The sequence below is a fragment of the Octopus bimaculoides genome, chromosome 1 (assembly GCF_046866305.1).
Source record: "Octopus bimaculoides isolate indiv1 chromosome 1, ASM4686630v1, whole genome shotgun sequence".
Taxonomy (NCBI): domain Eukaryota; kingdom Metazoa; phylum Mollusca; class Cephalopoda; order Octopoda; family Octopodidae; genus Octopus; species Octopus bimaculoides.
The window spans coordinates 113,624,988-113,646,851 of NC_142928.1; the positions used below are offsets into that span (position 1 = coordinate 113,624,988).

Below are 21,864 nucleotides of genomic sequence, written 5' to 3' on the forward strand. Positions count from 1 at the left end.
TAAAAGACAATGTAAGGGCAGATTTTATCTGGATGCTGTACAGTAGAGGATACAAGCTCAGGTTCATAGGGAAAGTGTGTAGCACTCTAAACACACGACAACAGCAAGCACCAAGACACCACAACAAAATCACCTCCAGCAACAACAACAGTAGCAGTAGCAATGACGACAGCAATACAAACAACAACAACTACCAATGAACCAGTGGCATTAATAACAACAACAGAAAGAAAGGGGAAAGTAGACAAAGTGAAAGGGAAAGAGAGAATTGAAAAGGGTTAAATGGACATATGTGAACCTTCCATACTACAGAGAATGGATTGCAAACAAACTAAGGAACGATGTCAGAATCACAAGGCAAGGCCATATCCTCAGACACTACCTCTTCCACGACAACAACATACAGAATACATGTCTGAACCACTTCCTCATCAAAACCAAACAGCCAACAGGCAGCATCCAACTTAGTTTACAAACTAATGTAATATAGGAGATGACTTGTACTTGTGAAGATAAATATATTGGATTGACTAAACGACACCTTCATGTCAGACTGGAAGAACATTTTCACAAGGCCATGACACCCAGTGCCATATTCCCACCCCACCAACGCTAAAATGGGGAGTTCTCTACCTGAATACTGGCCAGGGGAACAGATGCAGTCAACCTTCAAATAAAGGAGGCACATTTCATCAGGAAGAAGGTGCCCAACCTCAATTGCCAGAATGAACTTAATGGCTGGAAGTTCATTTACTGCCTTTGAAGCCTCTAACTAGCACCAGCAGTAATAAATGCCAACAAACACCAGCAATAGTAAATGCCAATGCTAACAGTAATAACCATGGAAAGTTTGATGAAGGATTATAGATCCAAAAGCACTTACTTAACCCATTAACTCAAGAACTAGCAACAAAGCTATATACAGACCACATACCACCAGTAGGTCCCTTCTCTGTATCTATCTCTCTGTCTATCTGTCTATCTGTCTACCCCTCAAAGAATCATAAGATCTTTTAACTTTGAAGTTTGATAAATGGAAAATATCTGTCTCTTTATTTACATCTCAAAAAACCATTAGACCTTTTGAACATTTGAAGGAAAAAATACCTTCTGGTTTCTATGGCTAGAGCCCTTACTCATGCCACCCTCTTCACAGAGTGTACTGGGTGTTTTTTCTGTATCACCTGCATGTGTATCTTGCAAGACAGAAAAGAAGAGAGGAAAAGAAAAAATCTGCTACTACTAAGAGCAAGTATTTAGGAGGGAAAGGTGGAGGTAGGTAGCTGTATGCCTGATGTTGAAAGACTAAAGAATGATAGAGGGACAAGTACAGGTGTCCTGCTATAGAGGAGGTACACAGCTGAAAGAAATAAGAGGAAGATAGTGATGGCGTGCTAGAACAAACTCTCAAGGAACAAGGAAGTGAGCATAAGAGAGGATGCTTTCATAAGAGTTTGAGGGGAGTAAACAGGTGGAGGTAGAAGTTAATTTAGAGGAGGATGAACTAGGATGAGGGTGCAGATGATGGGAAATAACCATTATGTAGATGGGTGAGGTGGGAGATATAGGAGTAGCCTGAGAAGAATAGAACAGAAAGTAATAGGATGATGTGCAAAATGTAGGAACAGTGGAGAAGGAGATGTAGAGATGATAGTAGATACGGGGGGGGGGGGCATTGAAAATAACAGTTGAGGAAGGTGTTTTGAGTACCCAGAAATGGGGTGATTGGTTGAAATAGTGTTGGCGGTGATGATGAGGAATGGAAGTAGTTCAAAGTGGGGAAGGTGAGAGACCATTAGGGAGAAGATGGGATGTACCAATTCTGTAAGTGAGTGGAGAAAGGAGTGGGTGACAGGGCCTTGCATGTGCATTCCGGCTAAACTGAGTGGTTTTAGGATATCATTTTGGTGAGTGTATATGTATGTATGTATGCATGCGTGTGCGTGTGTATGTATCTATATATACATACACACACACACACACACACACACACGCATACATATTCATTTATGTATATAAATAAATAAATAATGGCAACTGTTGTGGTCAATTCAATACTTGGATGTGTGTAATTACTGCTCATATGAAGGCAACATACCAAATATTGGAAAATTTCAGCTACAGAGAGTGTTAAGATTACAGATGAACATTTCTACATGTTTTAATCATTTGCAGCATATTTATACATAAGATACCTACATCATATCATATAAATACAGCACTGTAATGTTACACACATAAACAAGTAAGCCAAGTAACATTTCTAAAGAATTCACAAGAAATACGGTGCTCAATATATACGTCTCAATACAAATGTAGAATTAAAAATCTGAAAGCTATGAACAACTTTAAATTTAATTCTGACAAAACTTTTAAAGTAGATCATTGTCTATTCATAGATATTTGTATTTGTTTTTTTAAATAAACATAGTCATCATGGCTAAACGCATGTCTCCTTTGACCAAATCATGACAACAATGGACCTGTAATCTTAACACAGACTTATATGAAGTACATCTACAATTTGACTCCTCAAAAGTTTGGTTTTATGGAAAGGCTAAAAAATTTGGGGAATTCCAAACGCCCATGATTATATTTTCCCCCCAAATATTTAAATGGACAAGCAGAATGTATCATTAGATGTAAATTGATGCATCTAACAGAAATGGCTGATTCAAAGCAGGCTGGCACTATAAAGCCAGCCATTGAAGATAATCCCACTTCCATTGTTGGACAGATAGGACAGTCAGCTAAACTTAGCAGTGAACAACACACAAATAATTTGACTGAAATCCATATCTATATAGTACAAACAGAAAACCAAAAACTTGTGGACACTTTACAAGTGGTTTGAGATGATATGTTTGAACAGGTCCATAGCCTTATTTTGAATGACAGGCCTTATAACACTAGTATAAGTAAAGAACCCAATAAATTAGAATTAGAAGCTGTAAATGAAATAGCAAAAAAAATATATGAAGATCACACAGTCTTGAGGGATGAAAACAATCTACAAAATCATAAACCTTTTGCTATATGTCTCAGCTATTATATCTGAAAACCACACAGTCTTGAAGTATGAAACCAATCTATAGAATCATTAACCTTTTGCTATATGTCTCAGCTATTAAATTATTAGCATATTGTGAAGAGTTGAAGCCACACAATTGAGATTCAAGCAGAAAGTCTGAAACCAGCATAGCACAGAACTTAAAAAATAAAATTTTATTCACAGGTCATTGTAGTTATGAAATATAACACAAAGAAGAGCTTCACATGACATGAGGAAGATCTCAGAAAAAGTTAGAGAGGCAGTTAGGTGATAACCAGATTCAGAAGCCTAAATTCCAAACTGCACCAGTTGAAACAACTCACAGCTGTAGCTGAGAATCTAAAATATAAATCTACAGCATATAAACAGTAAATGTTCAATAAATTATTTGCCAGGGATCCCAACTCTGTTTATCACAGCTTCAATGAGGAAGGATTAATCTCTATAAAAGACACCCCTACAAATGATCAGGTTGAGGACTACTGGAAACCCAATGATGAATTCAACAAATAAGCTGTATGGCTAAAAGAACTGAAGCAGGACTACTGCCAGCATGAAATAGATAGCAAAATACTTGAAATAGTTATTCAGAAAATGTCTAACAGAAAATACCCAGGCCCAGACCTCATAACAAGTTACTGGCTGAAGAATTTCCTCTTTGATTGGCAAGATCAGGTAGCAAGCTGGCAGAATCATTAGCATGCTGGACAAAATGCTTAGCAATATTTCACCCATCACTACATTCTGAGTTCAAATCTGCTGAGGTCAACTTCACCTTTCATCCTTTCAGGGTTGATGAATTGAGTGCAGGTCAAGTACTTAGGTTGATATAATTAACTGGGGCCCTGTTTCAAAATTTCAGGCCTTGTGCCTATAGTAGAAAGGATTATTATTATTATTATTGATTTGACTCATATTTGGTCTTAGTCCTGGCAGGATTTAAATGGGTAGCAGGTTACTACCTGTAACCTTAAGTACCACTAAATTTCAATAGTCTTTCAAGTGCTTAGAACCCTTCTGATAATCTTTCCTGTCCCTGAGAGGCAAATTTTCTGTAGAAGCTCTACAGGAAATTCTATTCCAATCACCTTCAACCATCTGTCTATATATTTGCATACAGTTCCCAATGCACCAGTTATTATAGGCACTACCTTCACACTTTCATGTTTCAAATTCTTACAATTTCAAATTTTAAGGGATTGTATTTTTTTTTTTCCTTTTCATCTTTTTTATGACCCTGGCATCAAACACATGATGAATCAATTAATAAGCAACTTCACTTTTCCTTGTCAAATAATTTTATGTTTGGTCTATTATTTTCTAGCTTCTTGCCTGTTTGAATATGAAAGTTCCACAAAATCTTACAGGTCTCCGACTCTAACACTCTTTCAACCCGATGTTCATACCATGTGTCTCCAGCTTCAAATCCCCATTTTTGGCAAAGCTTCCAGTGTAAAACTACCTCCATTTCTTATATTCCTCCTATGCCAACTTGGACATTCTGCAACAATGTGTGCCGCTCTCATTTCAAGTTCCACAAACTACATTTTTCTGACACATTTTCACTATGTAAATTTTTCCTTAAGTTGTTTGTTTTTATCACTTCATCCTGAGCTGCTACAGTTAGGCTCTCTGTTTCTTTTTTTTTAATTGCCCTTTTTTTAGCCAAGCCCAGGATTTTGTTCCATACACATCTTACGTGGTTCTCTAGAATTGACCATACAGAGGTTTGTCCTCAGTCTGGCTAATGTGCTCTCTTTGAATTTCCTTCTTGTCCTTTTCTCTTGTCATCTGTTCCTTATTAGTCTTCAGTAGTTTCTCTGTGCTGTTCTGCAATTATTCTAGAACAGCGCAGTAGGCTTTTTCTTTCCATCTGTACACACTCGTCTACAGCAATTAAGCCTCTTCCACCCTGGTCTTGATATCAGCTTTCATATGGTGGGCTCCATACATTGTCAGCAGCTTTCTAGTTTTTCTGTCAAGTTTCTGTATGTTGTTTTTGGTCCAGTCTACAATTACATCTCCATATCTGACTGGGGATACTACTCTTGCATTTACTGCTTCAATATCATTTTTTGAATTCAGCTTTGACTGCAATAATTTTTCTCACTCTTCTTGTATACTCTCTACTGGTTATTTGTTTCATTTCTTCTTGTATTATTTCATCTGCTTCCAATATCTCCAAATACTTATACCATTGTCCTTTCTCATCTGCTTTCATTGTTTGCTCATTTGGCATTTCAATTCCCTGGCTTCCTTCAAATCTTCCTTGTTTCATTTTCATCCTAGTGCATTCCTCAATCCCAAATTCCATACTACATCATTTGAGAAGATGCAAACAGTATGTATTAGACTTTCAAGTTGTCTCTCATTTTTTGCATAACTCTTTAGATCATCCATAAAAAGGAGATGATTTATCTGATCATATCCGTTCCCCAAATTGTAAGCTATTTTGACTTTTCACAATATCAAAGCAAGTGGTATCATGACCAATGCAAATAGAAATGGAGATAAGCTATCACCTTGGAATATTCCACATCTGATGTTCACTTTCCCAAGTCTTTGTTTCTTTCCAATGAATTCAGTATTTTAATGTTTTATACTTTCATTAACCATTTTCTCCATATTTTCTGCCACTCCAAATGTGCTCATTGTTTTATTTATCCAACTGTGTGGTACCATGTTATAAGCTCTTTTTGTAGTCTAACAATGCTACATGCAATCCCATCAATCTGTGTCTGTAATTTCTATTTATCATTTTATCAACTAATAAGTGGTCTTTTGCTACTACTTTGTTTCCTGCATCTTTTCTGCTCTTGCACAAAAGTGGTAAACAGGTTATAAGTTGAAAATTTGATGCCAAGTTACCTTTCAAGGGATCCTTGTGACATTACAGCATTCATGCACTTAGGGATGTAACCATACTGCAGGCATTCATCCACTTGTGCATCAATTCTTTCATGCAACTGTGTAAAGTTCTTCAGTCAGTAACCTAGGCCAGGTCCCTTCCAGTTTGCATTTTTTAAAACTTCAGTTTCACTGTATATATATAGATGGATTCTGATGTCCTTTTGTCTTGGCACAGTTTGCAAGTTGTCTTTCTGCCAATGTATACAGTGAGTTTCTTTGTCTAGGTGTCAGGAAAACATTCGGCAAGAAATGGAAACAAAATTGAAAGGTATGCTCATGTCAATCAATAAACAGACGTTATCATTTTGGTCTTTTACAATAATATCTGGTTTATTGGCATTGATGGTCCAGTACTGGAAAGTCCCAAAGAATTGTTACATTTTTTCCCTCAGTTACAGTCTCAGGGTAGTGCTTGTACCATTTGTCAGTAGTTTTGATTTTATAATACTGACATTATTTATTATTATTATTATTATTATTATTAATATTATTATTATTATTATTATTATTATTATTATTATTATCATTGCCCCTGGGAACTTCTCTATGCTGACGACCTTCCACTAATTGCTGAGTCACTATCAGAACTAGAGAAGTTTCAGGTGTGGAAGCAGGGACTAGAATCGAAGGGCCTTAGAGTCAACCTAGCTAAAACCAAAGTCCTTATAAGTAGAAAGGTAGAGAAAACACAAACCACTTCAGGTAGATGGCCCTGCTCGATTTGTAGAAAAGGTGTAGGTAGGAACTCTATAAGATGTACCCAGTGCAAGCTATGGATACATAAGAGGTGCAGCAATATCAAAGGCAGGTTAACTAGGATGTTAGTTTTTGTATGCGGCAGATGTACAGGTGCAATAAACACTGTAAATATGCAGAAAACAACTTCTGTTTCATTCCAGGGAGAAAAACTAGACGTAGTTGATAGCTTTCGCTATCTGGGTGACCAAGTTAGTAGTGGGGGTGGGTGCGCTGAAAGTGTAGCTGCTAGAATAAGAATAGCCTGGGCAAAGTTCAGAGAGCTCTTACCCGTGCTGGCGACAAAGGGCCTCTCACTCAGAATAAAAGGCAGACTGTATGACGCATGTGTATGAACAGCCATGCTACAAGGCAGTGAAACATGGGCTGTGACTGCTGAGGACATGCGTAAGCTCGCAAGAAATGAAGCCAGTATGCTCCGATGGATGAGTAATGTCAGTGTGCATACCCGACAGAGCGTAAGTATCTTGAGAGAAAAATTGAACATAAGAAGCATCAGTTGTGGTGTGCAAGAGAGACGATTGCGTTGGTATGGACATGTGGTGAGAATGGATGAGGATAGCTGTGTGAAAAAGTGCCACACCCTAGTGGTTGAGGGAACCCATGGAAGAGGCAGGCTTAGGAAGACCTGGGATGAGGTGGTGAAGCACGACCTCCGAACATTAGGCCTCACCGAGGCAATGACTTGTGACCGCGACCTTTGGAAATATGCTGTGCGGGAGAAGACCCGGCAGGCCAAGTGAGACCAAAATCCAAGGCCTCTGCCAGGGTTGTAGCCAGCCCACTTAGGCATAACATTCCTTTATTGGACACTAAACTCTGCTTGCGAAGACATGGTGAGGCAAGTGAAATCGAAATCAAACAATATTTATAGGAACACTAAACTCGGCTTGCGAAGAACTGTTGAGGCAAGCGAAAGCGAAATCATGATGGCACCTGTACCAGTGGAGCACTAAGAGCTTCGTCCGAGCGTGATCATTGCCAGAGCAGCTGTCTGGCTTCCGTGCTGGTGGCACTTAAATAGCACCAGCGTGATCGTTATCAGCATCACCTTCCTGGCACTTGTGCCAGTGGCACGTGAAAAGTCATTCGAGCGAGATCGTTGCCAGTGCTGATGGACTGGCTCCTGTGTAGGTGACACATAAAATACACCATTTCGTGCGTGGCCATGGATCGTTACCAACGTTGCCTTCCTGGCACTTGTGCCAGTGGAACGTGAAGAGACATTCAAGTGAGATCGTTACCAGTGCTGACGGACTGGCTCCTGTACAGGTGACACATAATACACCATTTTGAGCATGGCCTTTGCCAGTAAGACATCTGAGCGAGATCATTGCCAGTGCCCCTGGACTGGCCCTTGTGTAGGTGGCACATAAAATACACCATTTTGAGCGTGGCCGTTGCCAGTACCTGCCTGACTGGCCCTCGTGCCAGTGGCACGTAAAAGCACCCACTACACTCTCGGAGTGGTTGGCGTTAGGAAGGGCATTCAGCTGTAGGAACTCTGCCAAATCAGATTGGAGCCTGGTGTCGCCTCCTGGTCCACCAGTCCTCAGTCAAATCGTCCAACCCATGCTAGCATGGAAAGCGGACGTTAAACGACGATGATGATGATGATTATTATTATTATTATTATTATTATTATTAAGGTGGTGAGCTGGCAGAATCATTAGCATGCTAGGTGAAATGCTTAGCAGTATTTCATCTGTTTTCACGCTCTGAGTTCAGATTCTGCCATGGTTAACTTTGCTTTTCATCTTTTCAGGGGTTGATAAAATAAGTACCAGTTGAACACTGGGTTTGATGCCATCAACTTGTCCCCTCCACCAAAATTGCTGCCCCTGTGCCAAAATTTGAAACCAAGAAAAAAAGCAGCAAGCTGGCAGAATCATTAGCACACTGGGCAAAATGTGTAGCGGCATTTTGTCTGTCTTTACATTCTGAGTTCAAATTCCACCAAGATCAACTTTTCCTTTCATCCTTTTGAGGTCAATAAATTAAATACCTGTGAAACAATGGGGGCCAATGTTATTGACTGTTCCCCTCCCCTTAAATTTCAGGCCATGTGCCTATAGTAGAAAGGATTATTATTATTTTTATTTTTATTCACTGCAGATTTGTTACAAAAGCCTTTCTTTTGATTGTTTAGAGAATTTGGATATTTAATTGTTATCAAAGTGGATGAAAAGTTTTCTTTCATTTGACTTTATACAAGATGACAGACATTCTAAATAAATTAGGAGTTTATTCTCACCAAAATAAATGAGGAATGTTGATTATTTCCAATATCTTAGTTTTTCACTTCAAAGGTTTGTAAATAATGGCATTTATAGCAACAAAAAGATATTACCCTCCCTTTTCCTCAATACAGAAAAGGAAAAATACTGAAAAATGTGATGCTTGTAAGAAAATAAAGATAAAAAACTGTTTCTTTGTCACAAGACATGTTGAAAGAAGGTATTAACATATTGAAATCCAGGAACAATGACTTTATTAATGAAAACGACAGCATGTACAGACAAGCTTTACTGAGTGAACATGCTGTCAAGTCAGAGATTTCTTGTTTTCATTTTCAAATATCACTAGTAACACAGAAAGTGTAAATAATGATTTCACATGAACAAGACCAATATTACAAGAGTTGTATAACAAAGAAAAAAAATTTCTTCTTGACCATGTTAGTAAAGAGTAAGAGGGACACAAAATTGCTTATATCTGTCTTACAAAGCACGCAAGGGTAGTCCTTGTACCATTGAAATAAACAGCACGGGTCAACATGTGGAAGAACCCTTCCTCCATTGGCTGATGTACAATGTATAGGTCTCTATGAATACTTTACAGGAACAAGCTGAAGCAAGCAAACAAGCCAACAAGGTGTAATATAACAACAGCTTATACTTTTGTGCCACTGGGGACACAAATAATGTGGGTCAAGGTGATGAATGTTGACAATAATGTTGATCTTTGCTTTGTCATCACCTTCATATCAGGTCATCCCATAAGTTCTGTCCGATTTTACCTTTTCTAAAATTGAATGAAATTTTATAGTATTTTAGAATGTTTAATGGAATTAAAAATTATTTTTATGCATTTGTATACATTTAAACTAATTAAATATTATTTTACAGAATAATAGAATTAAAATTTCTTTGATTAAAGCCCTTTCTAACATAGAAGTATCCAAAGGGCATTTAAGGCACACAATGCTTTATGAGTACAAAAAAGGAAACTCTGCAGCCGAAGCGACTCAAAACATACACTCAGATTATGGGAAAGAATGCTTGCATGAATTAACTTGCAGAAGATGGTTTGCAAAATTCAGAAGTGGAGATTTCAACCTTGAAGATGAAGATCGAACAGGACTTCCAGTTGAGTTTGATGATAAGCTCCTTGAGGCATTACTTGAAGAAAATCATGCATTATCAGTTGAAGAATTGGCAATAAAGCTTAGTTCAAACCATACAACTGTTCATCATCATCTTCAACAACTTGGAAAGGTTCCTAAACTTGGAAAATGGGTGCCTCATGAATTGTGCGAAAGCAACTGCAAATCTCGAGTTGACACCTGCTCTTCTCTCCATTCTCGCGAACTCATTTCACCCTTTTTGGATAGACTCATGACTGGTGATGGAAAATGGATCTTCTATCGAAATGTTAAATGTCGTAAACAGGAGCTTGGTAAAAGGGAAAAAGCTCAACCACAACCGAGAAGGGAACTTCATGGAAAAAAGGTTCTTCTCTCTATCTGGTGGGATTGCAAAGGAGTAATTCACTTTGAATTGTTACCACCTAATGCAACATTCAATGCTCAAGTCTACTGTCAGCAATTAGAGCGTTTGATCAAAGAGCTTGGTTGGGAAAAAATTTGTCATCCACCTTATTCTCCTGACCTTGCTCCTTCTGACTAGCATTTGTTTCATTGTTTATAGAATCATTTGTGGGACATAACTTTCGCAAGCCAGAAGGAGGTCGAAACTGACATTTCAGAGTTCTTCATGTTGAAACCAAAAGAGTTTTACATTGATGGGATTAAAAAGCTTGTAAATAGATGGAAGGAAGTTATAGATAATCAGGGAAAGTACATTGATGATTAAATTTCAATTAAATATAACATGTGATCACTTGTTTTCTTTATTCAAAATTCGGACAGAACTTATTGGATGACCTGATAGTACATTACGAGCAAATAACGGATGCTAAGGTCACAAAGAATAACATATTGTCAGGTGGGTTCTCAATGAACTTATAGACTCCGAAGATTACAAGACCATTCCAGAACCTAACATGAATGCAGAATGAAGGTAATGGTATAGTAATGCAGGGTGGGAAACCAAATTGCTGCAAAAACCACTTCAGGGATCTTTGCTCACTGGAGCACCCAAGACAAAAGTAAAGAAACCAGCAGTAGAAGCATTCACATCAAATTCTAGAAACTATTGACCTCCATTTTACGGTATACAAAATTGTAAAATCATGGAAGAATTGTTGGCCGGTTTGCTCGAGTTGCAAAAACAGCAACAACAACAACAATTACCATTACAGCAACAAATGCTACAATTAATGAATAGTAAGTTGTCAAAAGATGCTGGAAAGATGTTCTCATCAGATTATGTTGCAAAGTCAGTAGCGGAATTTAAGTATGAATCAGATGAAGGAGTTACCTTCGAGGCATACTAAAGAAGACAGGAATAAATTTTCAATAAAGAGTGCAAGGATTGGGATGATGATATGAAAACACATCTAATCTTAAGAAAGCTGGTTGTAGGAGAACATGAGCATTACAGAAATTACATACTCTCAAAAAAACCTTTTGACATAAACTTTAAAAATACAGTAGACATATTGTGTGAAATGTGTTAGCAAGAAAAGCTCATTGTTCAATACACACTGGAAATGTTTGAACCTAGAAAAGAACAACGAGGAGAACTGCATCACATATGCTTGTAGACTTAAAAGAAAATGTGAAAAGTTCAAACTGGACGAATTAACACCAAGTATATTCAAGTTCCTGATATTTACTCAGGGACTAACTGCAGAAAAAGACACAGAAGTAAGAACAAGAACTCTTGCTAAGCTGTAACCTTTCAACAAGTGTCAGAAGGGTGTGAAAGAATAGACACGACACAGAGAAAATTGAATATAAAGATTGCTCCCAAGTGAAACAAGTGCATTGGAAGAAACAAAACAGGCAGAATACAAATCAAGTGTGTGATAAAATACAGTATAAACAGGACAAAATTCAGGAAACAAACCCAAGTTTTGAATGTGGAGGTCTACACTGGAGAAAAAATGCCCATTTAAGAAAGTGGAATGTTTTCATTATGGCAAAATTGGACACACAAAAGCGCACTGTAAAACCAAGATGACAAAACGTTGGAACAAAGAGAAAAGAATAAACAAGATGTCGTCAAAGAAAAATGGTAATGTGACAAAGAGGAAATTAATAAATATGAAAATTAAAAGTATAAGAGGAAAATGCAGTTACACACGGGAAGTGATATTACCATTGTGAATGAAGGAACTTGGAAGTATCAGATCATTAAGAATGAAATATCTGATTTTGAACTGAAAGTTATTTTACTTTATCTCAACAAAAAGCTATGCAGTTAATCAAAGTGTGCACATACATTATCAACACAATTTTGCCATTTTATCAGTAGCTTATTTATGCTGGCAGTGAAGAATTTTGGAGAACAAGAGGTGATGAAATCATGAAAGGCTGTTTTTGTGCCTTTTAAGTTTTTTTCCTTGCAAAACTTGTCTAAAGCCTGGAAAATGTGATAGTCAGTTGGTGCAAGGTCTGGTGAATATGGTGAATGACTGAGTATTTCCAAGTTCAGTTCCTGTAACTTGAGTAGTGTTTGTTGTGTAACATGTGGTCAAGCATTGTCTTGCAAGAGAATTGGCCTGTCTCTATTGACCAATCTCATTGTTTAATTACAAGTTCACTCATCATTTCATCCTGTTGGTTGATGTATACATCCGCTGTAATTGACTTATCAGGTCTCATGAAGCTATAGCGAATAACACCAGTGCTGCAACTCCAAACAGACATCATTAGCCTTTTTGGCAAATATTCGTTTTTGGGATTGTGTTTTGGCACTTCATATCTATCCAACCACCATGCAGAACTCTTGCTATTGTTGAAAAGAATCCATTTTTCATCACACATAGCAAAACGATGCAAAAACAGTTCACTTTTATATTATGACAGTAAAGAACAGCAAGTTCCAAGACAAGTTATTTGATGCTCATTCAATTTGTGTGGTGCCCACTTGTCCAGCTTCTTTACCTTGCCAATTTGTTTCAGATGGTCGAATACAGTTGGAATCAAAACATCAAACCTTGCTGCTAGCTCATGTGTAGTTTGAGATGTATCTGCTTCCATTACAGTTTCCTGCTCATCATTATCCACCTTGGTCTCAGGTCTACCATGGGGCTGATTTTCAAGAGTAGAGTCACCAGACTGGAACTTCTCAAACCATCAGCGTACAGTGCTCTCATTCGCCACAGCTTCACCAAACACCTCATTGATGTTTCAAGCTGTGAAGAATGTGTTGGTTCCACGATGGAACTCATATTCATAAACAACGTGAATTTTTGATCTATCAATGGGTTCACAAAAATCGATTTCCAAGAGAAAACTCAGAATATAATCAGACACGATGAATTGCATTCCAAAAAGTGATGATGAAACTCTTCAATGCTGTAAAACAAAGAATTATCAGGATAAAACATTAGTGTTAATGACTGTCAAACTTGGTGCATAAGAAAATCAGACATTTCATTTTTAATGACCTGATATATCCATAAGCCAAAATTAAGTAAATCTACAAAAGTGGCACATGGTATTACAGGTAAAAGATTGTATTTTGTAGGTGAATTTGTGTGTAATATGACATTTTGTGACCAAATGAAAATAGGTAAAATTATATGTATCAAAAAATTCAGTTAATCTGTGGACCTATTCATGTTGTGGAATACGTCCGTAAGTGTTTTGTGTGAGAATATAGTCAGTTCAGTCGAAGGTTTGAATGCAGCTGAGAGATTGAAACAAAAAAGAAAACATTTATTTGCAGATGTTTTCTCAGATGAAGTGGGTTACTGCACTAAAATAAAGGCAAAAATTGTAGTAAAACAAAGTGCAACACCTGTATTTAAGCCAAAATGGAATGTATCATTCACAGCACTAGAACAGGTAAAGAAGGAACTTGAAAGACTCAAGTACCTAGGAATAATCAAGGAGACAGACCACTAATATTGGGCAGCATGTACAGTCTATGTAAAAAAGAAAAATAATAAGTTAAGAGTTTGTGCAAATTTTTCAACAGGGTTGAATGATTGTTTAATCTCACATAACTACCCATTGCCGAATCCTGAGGAAGTGTTCACAAAATTGAATAGAGGGAAATTCTTCTCGGAATTAGACCTCAGAGGCATATTTACAAATCCAAGTAGAATAAGAATGCTCACACTTATTAGCCACTAGCAGAAATACCCGGCGTTGCCCGGGTTAAAGAGAATAATGATATCTAAAAACGCTGTCTAGACTACGCATCATCTTTATATATAGAGATGTATATACACACACGCACCCAAACACACGTATATATATTTATATCAATATAAATATATGAAAGTCAATGAAGTTTCGTAAAAGAAGGTGATCATGTACATACTTTCTTGCTGTTGTGATTATAACACCTCATTGTAAACTATGTTCCTTGTTTTCCCTTGTGGAGCATATACAAATAGGTTTTTTGTTGCTGCCCACTCTTGAGCAGCCAACATACAGTTGTCTATGTGAGAAGCAGGGCTCTTCCAAGAGAAGACCAGCTACAGACAGTGTTTGACCCTGAGATTTGTTTATGGACATGGCAAAAGTCACACGAAGGAGGAATTGTAGTCTTCTGAATGTAAAAGGAATGTCTGCTCCTGATGGAGTAAGAGGAATTCTTGGAATAAAGACGTCATCCCCTTTTGCACATCCAGAAAGAATGGTAGCCTCGATAACGTGTGACATCATTTTCTAAATAATGCTCATCTGTTATGTTCGGGTTAAAATTTCATCAACATCAAAAATATATGAATTTTCATGGAAGTTATGGCCGTTATGCAAAGAATATAATTTCCAAATTTCATAAAGATCCATTCAGTACTTTTGACGTAGTTTTGGATAAGAAAACAAATGACTAATGTGTGTGTTTGTGTGCATGTGTATGTGTGTGTGATGGGTGTATATATGTATAGATATCTGTATGCATGTATATATGTATATATGTGTACATATTACATGTACATCTATATATATATATATATATACATCTACACATATGTATACATATACATGTATGTATAGATCTATATATATATATATATATATATATATATATATACATATACGTGTACATCTATATGTAAACATATACATCTCTCTCTCTCTCTTTCTCTCTCTCTCTCTCTCTCTTTCTCTCTCTCTCTCTTTCTCTCTCTTTCTCTCTCTCTTTCTCTCTCTCTTTCTCTCTCTCTTTCTTTCTCTCTGAAAGTATCTGTCATTACAGTATCGAAATGGTGTACATATACATCTCTCTCTCTCTCTCTTTCTGTCTCTCTCTTTCTCTCTTTCTCTCTGTGTGAAAGTATCTGTCACTACACTATCGAAATGTGATTGTTTCAGTTAATGGAATAGTTTCATTTTTAAAGTGAAAGTATTTGACATGAGTGTTTTTGTTTCACTTTTGACACGTAATACTTAAATAGTGGAGGAGATATTATGTTGCCGTGTGCTCGAACTCTGCAAGAAGTTAATAATTTTTTTTTGACTAAAACACAACTGGAACCCTAAGTAAGGCATGTGTAAAATTTGAATGAAATTGGTTGCGTAGTTCTCGAGTTTTAGGGATTCACACAGACAGACAGACAGACAGACAGACACACATTCTCATTTTTATATATATAGATTAATACACACCATGGCTTATTTAAATTTAAGCGGCTTCCTTTTGGTGTAAAAGTGGCTCCTTCCATATTTCAGCAAATACTGGATACAATGCCAGGTGACTGATTTTGCTATCACCTATTTAGACAACATCCTAATAAAAAGCAAATCACATGAACATGTTGATCACATAAAGAGGGTATACAAAAAGATAAGAGAATACGTTTTTAAGTTAGGTGAAGAAAAATGTGAGTTCTTTCTAAAAAAATTAATTACTTAGGCCAGATAATAGATACAAAATAATAAATTTAAAAAAACTGGATCCATCCAGAGCAACTGCAATAAAAAATATGCCCACGCCAAATAATGTTACTATGCTACAAGCATTCTTGGGTTTAGTAACCTACTATAAAATTTAGATTCTCAATATACACAATGTAAGGGCTGCACTAAATGATTTATCAAAGAAAAACACAAAATGGTGCTGGACTGATAAGTGTCAGAAGACATTTGACAAATTCAAAAACATTTTAACATTGAAGCATTTTGATCTGAAATAGGATATTATATTGGCTACAGATGCAAGTAATTATGGTGTAGGAGCAGTGCTCCTGCACAAATATGATAATGGGTGTAAAAAGGCTATAGCTCATGCGTCATGATCGTTATTACCAGCCAAAATGAACTATAATCAAACAGAAAAGGAAGCGTTAGCAATCATATTTGGTGTGAAAAATTTCCATAGGTTTATTCATGGAAGAAGTTTGTCTACAAGCAGACCATCGCCCACTACTGGTATTCCTACAAAAGGAATACCAACAAACACAGCAAATAGACTACAGCAATGGGACATTACATTATTGAATTATGATTACAGAATGGAATATTTATGGTCAAAAAATCTAGGGCATGTGGATGGTTTGTCCAGACTGATACCGAAACTCTGCAAGCCATTCAAAGATGTGATAATCACATCTTTAAGAGTAGAAGGAGAAATAAAAAATGTAATGAGGAATTTGGTACGCAAATTACTGGCAACCCTTGAAGACATAAAATGAAATGCAGAAAATGACAAATTCATAACAGAAATGAAAAGAATATTGTGGACAAGAAAAGTAAATAGGAACAGGATTGGTGCAAAATGAAACCAAGATGTGAACCTATACTCAATTTGTGATGGTGTACTGATGTATGCACAGAGAGCAGTAATACCTGAAACTCTGTGAAAGAAAATGTTGAAGGAATTCTATGTTGGACATCCTAGTATTTCAAGTGTAGTTATGTGTATTGGCCAAAACTGGAAAATTTAGTGAAAAGCTGCAGAGGATGTGCTCTAGCAACAAAATTACTGACAATAAAAAGTGAACGTTGGCCAAAAGTAGATGTTCCATGGTTGAGACTACACATTGATTTCGTTGGTCCTTAAATGGTTCATACTACTTAGTGGTAGTTGATAGTTTCTGTACATGGGCAGAAATTTGTAAGTGTAAAAAGCCAACCTCCTCAGCTGTGACAAACTTTCTACATAAGCTGTTTGCAAGCTTTGGTATCCCAGGCACAGTAGTGTCTGACAATGGAACACGATTTCTGTCTTTTGAGTTTAAAAAGTTTTGTAAAACATTCACTGTAGAACATGTAACTATGACACCATATCATCCCAGATCTAATGGACAAGCAGAACACTTTGTTGATATGTCAAAAGAGCCTGAAGAAAGTCGAATAAGGAAGTCGCGGATGAGATAGCTCTCCAACAATTCTTAAGAGTATACTATGTGACACCAAATCCAAACATACCAGCATGTATGTCACCAGCAGAGCTGATGTTTGCAAAGAAAATAAAACCGGTCTTTGACAAATTACTGATCCTGGTAAGAAAAGAAAAATTGCAATGGAAAATACACCAAGATATTTCAAAATTGGTGAAAATGTATTTGTTAGGGCTTATAAGAAAGGAAAACAAAGTTGGAAAGATGGCATGATTTCCAAATGCATAAAAAAAATACTATTCTTGGTAAAAGGAAGAAAAGGAGCATACAAGAGACACATGAACCAACTGAAGAAAGATTTGTTGAGAGTGAACCCAAGAGAATGGAAGAACCAATGGAATGGTTATATGATACTTTTCAAGTACCAATGCCACTACATATAATTGAATCTAGATGCACAAACAAAAGGAAAAGAAAATATATGGAGTTCCTGGAAGTGGATGCTGAACAAAAAATATATTAAATCTGTAACTGGATGAAAAAAAAGGAAAAAAAACTCAAAAAAGGGAGGTGGGGTGATGTAAAAATTATTGCTAATAAAGAGAAATAAAATTACACTCCCTAAAAAAAGAAAAACTTGAAAATGGAGATGTTATGGGGATAATAGTAATAATGGAGCACCTCTCCCACATGACGAGTGGAATGTGCTAGTCATTATAAATACTGTGATGTAGGAAGTCGAGAAGTACATCTGACAGTTGTGTCTTACTTGTCTAACTAACTATACTGCTGTACCAGAGTGGACATTATAAGAGTCTCATTCATTATAATCATCATCATTATTTTATGAGTGTAACTCATTACCTTACAAAGATAACTTGTAGACCAATTAATATGATGCTGCTAGAACTTAATGTTACCCTAACAGTGTACAGAAAAGATAAACAAGATATCTTTCTTCTCATATCTGTTTGCATGCTCAACCAATAACAATATAATACAACACTAAGTTGCTCAAACTCCTTGAAGGAATCTTTACACAGTTGTTTGAACAGCAAGTAATAAGCAGTGAAATCTACATGAAATCATACCTTACCATCTCAAAAAAAAAAAAAAAAGGAGCAAGAGACACACTAAATAATGCAACCCTAGCTACTTCAAAAAGTAGCTAGGGTGGAGGAAAAAAGAGAAATAAACCACAACTCTGCTAAAGACAACCAAAACCAAGATGCAGTGTTAAACTGTGACAAATTACATCCAGTTCCTAACTACACTTGTTAACTAACTTGTATACAAACCATATTTGTTAATTACTGATTGTCTCATAAATAAGTACAGTTTTGTACTTTAACTATTGTTCAATTAACCATAGTTGAAAAGTTTTTCTTTAGTTAATGACCTTTTAATTACATATTTAAATGATCATTTTAATTCTGCTTTCTTTTCCTAGTGAAATGAATCTTTTGATTGCTGCTCATATGTCAGACCAAATTCTGGAAGAAGTTATTGAATCATTATCAAAGAGTCACAAAAAATTGGTTAGTTGAAAATATTTTCTTCTTCGAAAAAATATCCTTTTACCTCTCACTTCATGTTGAATTAAAATTAATCCTCTTTTTTAAATATGTTTACTATAGTTGTGATGGATGTAACATTAAAGAGTATGGCCTCTGTCTAGTTTGATCTTTAAATCCTGCTCTTATAGCCGGCAACAATCTCGCTCGAAAACCCTACGAAGGCCAGTCAGGCGGTACTGGCAACGGTCATGCTCAAAATGGTGCATCTTATGTGCCACCCACACAAGAGCCAGTCCAGGGGCACTGGCAACGATCTCACTTGGCTTGCCGGGTCTTCTCACACACAACACATTTCCAAAGGTCTCGGTCAGTAGTCATCGCCTTGGTGAGGCCCAATGTTCGAAGGTCTTGCCTCACCACCTCAGCCCAGGTTTTCCTGGGCCTACCTCTTCCACGGGTTCCCTCAATTGTTAGAGTGTGACACTTTTTCACACAGCTATCCTCATTCATTCTCACCACATGTCCATACCAGCGCAATCGTCTCTCTTGCACACCACAACTGATGCTTCTTATGTCAGCTTTTCTCTCAAGATACTTACACTCTGACAGGTATGCACATTGACATTACACATCCAGCGGAGCATACTGGCTTCATTCCTTGCGAGCTTATGCATGTCCTCAGCAGTCACAGCCCATGTTTCACTGCCATGTAGCATGGCTATTTGTACACATGCGTCATACAGTCTGCCTTTTACTCTGAGTGAGAGTCCCTTTGTCGCCAGCAGAGGTAAGAGCTCTCTGAACTTTGCCCAGGCTATTCTTATTCTAGTAGCTACACTTTCAGCGCACCCACCTCCACTACTAACTTGGTCACCCAGATAGCGGAAGCTATGGACTACCTCTAGTTTTTCTCCCTGGAATGAGATAGAAGTTGTTTCCTGTTTGGTTACAGTGTTTATACATACATATATATATAACATACCTCTTATTGTGAAAATATTGGTTAAAGTATTATTGTTATCTGTACCACTATACTGTTACTCTATTCAGACTAAAAGAAAAAAAACCTATTTGACCCATATACCTAGGGTTGTAATTCCTCAACATTTTGATAGTAGTAAAATGACCTGATACTACTCTGACCAGTGAAACCTTTATATTCTAATACATTTTATAGCCTTGTCCATGCATACTGCTTACACCTTCCCTCTCTTTAGAAGTAATTGTCCCTTATGCTATCACCACTAGATAAGAAACAATAAAATCTGAGACAGTTAAAACTTTTGTCTAGAATCAATTACTAGCCTGATAGACTCGGCTATGTCAAGATGGATTTATGTATTCTTCCTCACATTTGGATTTTTATGTATTCTCTCTCCCACTTGGATTTGAAATGTTGCCACATTTATAATATGTCTTTTCTACAGTAATTTTCTGCATTTTCGTGCAGCTGAAGATTGCTCTTCATATTGCATTTAATGTAATGCTCGCATCACTTAAATAAATTGGAGTAGCATGAAACGTGCGTTCTGCAATCACCTTTGAAATCCGTGTTGCTTATTTTTGATTTTGATCACCTATCCTTTTGGGATACGATATTCGGGTGCCTACTCATAAGTACCATATTCAACCTTGAATCTATATCTAAACCGTCTATATATATATATATATATATATACATACACTAATGATTTGTCGGTACATGTTATGTTTTTTTGTTATGTAACCATAATATACTATAAAGTATATTAAATGTTCTTATAAGTCAGTGCCACATTCTACTGCATTAGCAGTGCTTTTTACATTATTTTGAAGTTATTTCTACAGATATTCTATAGAAATTTTAACCAGCATTGATTTTTGCTATGTTTCATATCAAGACATCAGATGTAAGCAAACAATGAAATTGAAGACAAAAATGGGTAATGAGTGTATATGCCATATTCCGGGGTTTTTTGCCCCTTCATCAGCACACCTATCTATGCTTATATAGCCACCACATAGAGCAGTGTTAAGTTATTAAATGTATCAATTTACATATCAAACGCATTCCTGGGGCTGGTATGTAAAGACTAAAAATATATATAAAAATATAAAGAAGGAATAGTATAAACAAATACATACTCACACAGACATATATATACATATATATATATACATACATCCATATATATACATATATACTAACACATAGACTATAAAACACACACTCACATATATATATACATATAACCATATATATATATATATATACACATACGCATATAAATAAAAAAAACAAAAAAACATCATATACATACATATACACATACACTCATATATATATATATATATATATATATATATATATATATATATATATATATATATATATACACACACACACAAACTTCAATACTCATCCATATATAAATTTATATATATAAAAAAAACACAATTAGCTAAAATTTTTATATAAATAAAGTAATTTATGTCTACATTTTATTTTTCGTTCATCAAAAGAATTAAGTAAATTATTATCCTTATGAAATAATATCTCTTTAAATTCATTATTACATAAATTACAAAAATTATTACCTATATAGGCGTAGGAGTGGCTGTGTGGTAAGTAGCTTGCTTACCAACCACATGGTCCTGGGCTCAGTCCCACTGCGTGGCATCTTGGGCAAGTGTCTTCTACTATAGCCTCGGGCCGACCAAAGCCTTGTGAGTGGATTTGGTAGACAGAAACTGAAAGAAGCCCGTCGTATATATATGTATATATATATATATATGTATGTGTGTCTGTGTTTGTCCCCCCACCATCGCTTGACAACCGATGCTGGTGTGTTTATGTCCCCGTAACTTAGCGGTTTGGCAAAAGAGACCGATAGAATAAGTACTAGGCTTCTAAAGAATAAGTCCTGGGGTCGATTTGCTTGACTAAAGGCGGTGCTCCAGCATGGCCACAGTCAAAAGACTGAAACAAGTAAAAGAGTATATGAT

The 21,864-nt window shown here is 36.4% G+C and overlaps 1 protein-coding gene across 2 annotated transcripts in view; it reads left to right on the plus strand.

The window, feature by feature from the left end:
• LOC106880055 (F-actin-uncapping protein LRRC16A) overlaps positions 1-21,864 on the plus strand; it is a 547,921-nt gene that overhangs the window by 370,065 nt on the left and 155,992 nt on the right. For both annotated transcript variants that reach the window (XM_089356189.1, XM_089356195.1), the window contains exon 23: positions 18,813-18,900. In XM_089356189.1, coding sequence (XP_089212315.1) covers positions 18,813-18,900 — 88 coding nt within the window. The remainder of the gene's footprint in view (positions 1-18,812; positions 18,901-21,864) is intronic.